This window comes from Etheostoma spectabile, chromosome 6, assembly GCF_008692095.1.
Source record: "Etheostoma spectabile isolate EspeVRDwgs_2016 chromosome 6, UIUC_Espe_1.0, whole genome shotgun sequence".
Classification (NCBI taxonomy): Eukaryota; Metazoa; Chordata; class Actinopteri; order Perciformes; family Percidae; genus Etheostoma; species Etheostoma spectabile.
This window is the reverse complement of record NC_045738.1, coordinates 28,259,169-28,265,279: the sequence shown is the minus strand read 5'-3', so window position 1 is coordinate 28,265,279 and position 6,111 is coordinate 28,259,169. Positions and strand designations below refer to the sequence as shown.

Here is a 6,111-nt window from a genome sequence, read left to right as displayed (position 1 = left end):
GTTTGGAGCAGTTGGTGAACAGTGTTTTCTGTTGGAGATGGTAAGTCCCTTCGGGGGACTTTGGGCTTTTTCCCTTTGTAAATCTATAACATGTACAATAAAAGATATATAACTCAATAAAGGAATGTGGAAAAAAGCCAAAAAGCCTAATATGAGCACTTTAAATGGAACGACTGAAGTAATACAGGAAACAAGTTTGAAAAGTCACACCAGGACCACCTTACTGAACCACGTAAAGCACAGAAAATCTGTACAAACAGTAGCATTCAAGTGAATAAACAAATAAAAACTTCAAAAATGGGAATCCCTCGAGAAACCTCCTCTAAAGAAAGAGCACCAGTATTGCAAAGACCCGCTCAGTGTGTCAGCTTCCACATGCTTATCCTGATGTTGCGTTAAAAGAAAAATATTTTTTTTCCTTTTTTAGAACTAATCTTTTTGTGGGAACAGCTCGCACATCTAAACAAATTCTACTACTACTACTACTACTACTAATACTAGCACTAAAAACTGAAATGTTGTCTAGAAAGTTGGATTTGCGAAGGCGACACTTTTGAATACAGCCATCATCTGTTCTAACTTTGCGGTGAACATACTCTACTTTGATTTTGTATTCAGTATTTATTCGCTGTGATAGTTTAATAATTCCAGAAAAGATAATGCAACAAATTACCCAAGGATTATTTTGTAGTTGACTTTTGTAGTTGAACTGCTTTGTGTTACAACCCACACACCCCCGGAGTTAAAGGTGCATTTTCAAGGCTTCTGTCTGATGGAGTGTCACTGTAAAGTAATGGCCATTACCTCAGAACAAATTCCTCATGGATGTTTTGTTTCTTTCTTTAGTTTCTTGAAGTTGTTAAAAATAAAAAAGTAACAGGTCATGCCGTTTGTTGAACTTATGAATAGCTCAGTGAACGTGGTTTAAGTTTGTCTGGGAGTTAAAGCATATGTGCTTTGTGTAGCCTGCATTGCCTAAATCTTTAATGTGATATGACAGGACATAAAATAACTGCTGTAGCTTCCGTTTTGGTTGTCACATGGACGTGACTGTTTAAAATATAGCTCTTTTATAGCTAAAGCTACAGAGGTAGCAAGACAAGATGTAGGCCAATGTTTTTTTCCCAAGCAACAACAGGAGGAAGTACTCCCATAATTATATTTTTATATGGCAATTTCTTTTTCAAAGATATTGGGATTTTAAAGTAAAGGATATCATCACAAATTTGTATTGTTTGTATTTCTGCCTTGTTACCCAGTGATAATTCCCTCTCAAAAAGTGTCCCTTATTCTCTTACATCTCACTTGTTTTCCTCCTCTATACTTACATGTTTGTCTTGCAGTATATACAAAATAATTACACCATAATGTATGGGCTATATTCTAAAGTGTTCTACTAAAAATTTGAAAAAAAATATTTTGTTCATGTGCTTGGTGTGTTCTTGATGATACAGATGTGCAATCTGTATCATCTGCTGAAATTCCAATAACTCCCATTGGCTGTTGTGTCCACCGATATCTCACCAACAAATAGCCATGTTCGTCACAAACACCTGGATTTAATTTCCATGCATGTCCCATTAAAAAAAAAAAATTAAAAAAAAAAGAATCCCCAGTCCATCAACTGCACCTCCTCCGCTCTCTGGCAACAATCCTTTCGCATGGAGGATGAGAGACTGCTGATTACACTGATTAGTTCCTCCTCTCGGGACTGAAGTTGGTGCAAAAGCTGAAAATCATCCCCCCCCCCCCACCCCCCCCCCCCCCCCCCCAAAAAAAAAAAGTGGCAAAAGTGATTAAAGCATGTGACACATTCCTTCAAGTCCACAACTTCCAAAGATGTTCTTAAAATACTGTGCGATACTGCAGGTCTGAGGTAAAGGTCCCGCATTGTTTAGTTTTAATAATCTTATCATGCTGAGGTAAAAGCTGCTGTGTGGAGGCGTGGCACATCACTAATAGCATACAACATCCGAATCCTTCACCTCCACGGGATCTCCTGTTAGATTGTTTTATGTTCAGAAAGATGGCTACCAGAAAGGGTCCCAAAAATGGTGCATTAAGCTTTATATATACATCCAACAGCCTGGCTCAGTGACACAGTAGGACACAATCAGAAAAATGTCAATATAACATAACAGAGTGAGGCTTTTACAGGCGTATGGGAATATCAGCATCAGTGTCCATAATATTTACAACCACATTTAAAATACAGGCATAGTAAGTGCAATGACAATGGTCCTGGTTTTTATTCTTATGTACAGTCAGCAGCGTTACCTGCAAAATGTAATCAATTACTCTTTACATTCCTTATGTTGCTTAGAACAGCTCCGACGTAGCGTTTAACAACTCCACGCACACAGACACACACACACACACACACAAACATAGCATCTTATGTATATAACATGTGTAGAAATAGAAAGCACATTGTATCAGTTTAAAAGTGGAGTCAGCAAGTCTGGACAACAATGGGGGGGATGGGGGGTAGTAAAGTAGGACATTTGAACCTGGGGGCCTATGGGCATTGATCTGCTTTTGGAGCCAGCCTCAAGGAACCATTCAAGGGACTGAGGTTTGTTGGCCTAATGTTTCCGCCCCGGAGTTTGAACACTAGACTTTTTTTCCGCGTCCACACAGAGCCGACAGCTAACAGACCGTGTGGAGGTGTTTTCTGAATATGACAAAAACTGTTTTGGATTATTATCGCTGACTCCACCTTTAACAAGAGGCCAGACTACACTTTGTGTAGTGCATTTTACATTGTCTGAATTTACAACATATACATTCATGATTTTGAGTTACTAGGAGTCACATTCCTAGGCTAGCTGCCTAGGAGCTTCTGCGTGAAGCTAACCAAGCTAAGATGTCCCGGACCAGTTTCTGTACTGAACGCACATCCCACCATGTATCACCATCTTCCTGTTCAGACAGAAAACAAGCCAACCCTCTAGCGTCCTAGTAAACAGAACATCACTGGGATTAATAAGTATAGTGTGTTTACTGAATTTGAAATGATAAGCCCTTCCTTCGTTTCTGAAAAAAAAAAAAAAAAAAAAATCACAATTCTGTAAAATTTTCTTCAGGCAAAAAAGACACATTCAAACAGCATAATAATGCCATAATAATGTTGGAAAAGTCTTCCAATTGAGATTTTGAATCTGTTTGAAATCTGAAAGTACAATGACCTCCTATTTTGTATGTTTTGGCTTGCAAATATACCGGGATGTGACGTGTAAAATAGTGTCTACATTCAAAACAAGTTTTACTTAAGGGTAATTTTCCTGAGTTCCACACCCCACAGGTTTGTATTATGAAAGAAGGGGACAGAGCCTGATCAAAGAGGGACTAAGCATTCCCTGCAGCCACAGAGGCATTACCTTCTCCAGTCGAGGTATAATGAACAGCGCTTATGTGGAACAGCACAGCTGTAGCAATACCCAAGCGACCATACTTATGTACATCAAAGAAAACCTCTCATGTCTGATGGCTCTGTCACTCTGACTTCACACAGTCTCCATAGTCCATGTCACCATCCACACCCGGCCAGTCAGACGTTGGTGCAGTTGGTGGAGGGCGGAGTGTCTGCTTTGCTGCGGATCTCCTTGATGTCGTTGAGCGGGGAGTCGCTGGTCCCGATCTGGCATTTGAACACCTGCTTGTAAGCCTTCCTGAAGTTCTCCGACAGGAAGGCGTAGATGACCGGGTTGACAGACGAGTTGCTGTAAGCCAGGCAGTGGGCGGCCACCCGTAACACGAAGGAGGCCTGGTTCAGCGGGAAGGTCCCGAACTCCACCCACAGGTGAACCACGTGATGAGGGAGCCAAGAAATGCAGAACACCACCACCACCACCAGCACCGTCTGAGCAGTCTTGGAACAGCACATGGGGGACAGAGAACAGGGAGAAGTAGGAAATAGATTTAGTTGGTTCTAGGGGCGGGGGGGGGGGGGAGTGGACGTAAGGGTAGCTAGTGCCCCCGTAATATTAGGCCTTGACCCCCCCCCACTGGCCCCCCTAACTGTGACAAATATGTTCATACATTTTTGACCCCACCTTTATCCCCAAAGAGGGGACATAATTTAAGTGCAGTGATAAATAAAATCTAGGTTAACACTGAATCACTATTGTTGTGTATATTATTGTTATATGTGTATTGTTAGTCTTTTATAGAACCGATCCAATGGAGGGTTGGTGTTATGTAACTCTTCGGTACCCCTAAAATCACATGTAGTGGCATAAAGGTTAGAGAAGCGAGCTTGTGACCGGGCGGTCGTTGGTTCAATCCCCATACAGATAAATCTGGGTGGGGGAGTAAAAGAGCAACGCTTGTCTCTCCCTCATTACCACCACTGAGGGGCCGTTAAGCAAGGCCCTTAGACCCCCCCCCCACCCAAAATCCCGCTCTGCCAGCAAATCAGACTGTAGTTTGCGTAGCTTTCGGGTACGAATGTGTAACTGTTCTCGTTGCAAATGAGAATCTGTACTCAATCGGCTCACCTGGATAAATAAAGGTTAAATTTAAAAGAAGGAATGGTGAAGTGCTTTACAACCGCCACTGAATCAGTGCAACATTAACGCTGCTCTAAGGTTTAAGTCTTAGGATAAAAGTGGTGCTGGGTAGGTATGTGGTTTGAGTTTGTTTACCATAAATAGCTGCATGTTGCAAACTGGAACTGGCTGGAAACAAGATTCACAATAAAATAAAAATAAAACAAAGGGGGGAAAAGATGCTAAAATGCTTATTGACTTATTTTATGTCATAGGGTTATGTTTTTGGCTTGGTTTATCTTTTCTGACGTTTGTTCGTCAGCAGGATTACAGAAGAAAAAAATTGTAATAAAAAATCTTTTTAAACAACATGAACATTAACACCCGCCCTATTGGAGTTAAATGCATCTCCACCCACCTAAACAAAAATCAAGATAAGATGACACAGTAACTACAATATTTAAGAACACACAACAAAATAGTAACAAAATAGACAAAATATAGAGCAAATGAACACACAGTTTGTATAAATGACAACACCATAGACCCAGCATACACGTCCCTCCCAAACACAAAGCTATAGGAGCCATCCAGAAAAGTACCTTCTACATAAATCTGGCAAACTATTTCTATAACATCTTTTCAAACCGCACCAACCTAGCCATCTCACAAGCCTTGGATTCACAGCATTCCTTCATTCCGCCATCTTCTCAAAAAATATGTCTGGCTATCATTTAACTAGCTTGGACAGATTCTTATGTGCTTATCTATTCCGCTTATTGATCCATGTCCTAGAACGAAGGGTGGAGCATGGGCCATGGGAGAAGCAATTACATAAAATTACATTTTTGGAGTGGATCCGAATCACGGGGTGGTTAAACCAATACATTTTCACTTCCGTTTTCCAACATTTATTGTTTCTTTCAGTCTCATGCTCTCATCGCTGTAAAAGCAGCCGGCTGCTGTTTTCAGTGAAAATGTTCTGAGAAATCCGCTGTGCTATCCCTGCTTATCACCAAATGTCAAACAGACCGAGTTATATTAGGGACTAGCTAGATAGTGAACATGGTGGAGCATATAGAGCCAGACATTTCCCTCAAACAGAGCTAAAAATAGAGTAAATATTGGACTTAAATGCATTAGGTGGCCAGAAACACGACTCCAAATGTCTCCCCAATAAATGTTGCTCTGTGTCTGCTGCAAGTGTAAGCAGGCGACTGTAGCTAACATTCAACGTTCACATCAACAACTTCGTAAGATGATGCTTTATCGGTGTTATTTGGAAGTGGCCAAAAAAAAGGATTACATTGATTAAGAAAATGAGTACAGTACAATAGAGTAAAATGAACACAGACGAAAGTCTTTATGGCAAAAAGCTTTCCAAACTTTCCAACTCAGACTGTAATAAAATAAGTGTTGTGCAGTTGTAGCCTCAAACTCTCCACGGGCGAGCAGTTCTTACAGTCAAGTACCGCATCGATCCGTTCTCTAATAAACCTTATTGATCATGTCAGATAACTGTCTCTGAGTGGACCGTGTGCAGTTTGAAATGAAAGGTCAATATTGGCCAGAGATGCAATCATAACACAATAAGCAAGCGCGCGCACACACACACACACAC

The 6,111-nt window shown here is 40.9% G+C and overlaps 1 protein-coding gene across 1 annotated transcript in view; it reads right to left on the bottom strand.

Annotated features, from left to right (window-relative positions):
• Nucleotides 1–833: 833 nt before the first annotated feature.
• LOC116691123 (galanin receptor type 1) overlaps nt 834–6,111 on the bottom strand; it is a 13,210-nt gene continuing 7,932 nt past the window's right edge. Inside the window, exon 3 of the mRNA XM_032518488.1 lies at nt 834–3,871. Coding sequence (XP_032374379.1) covers nt 3,551–3,871 — 321 coding nt within the window. The 3' untranslated portion in view covers nt 834–3,550. The remainder of the gene's footprint in view (nt 3,872–6,111) is intronic.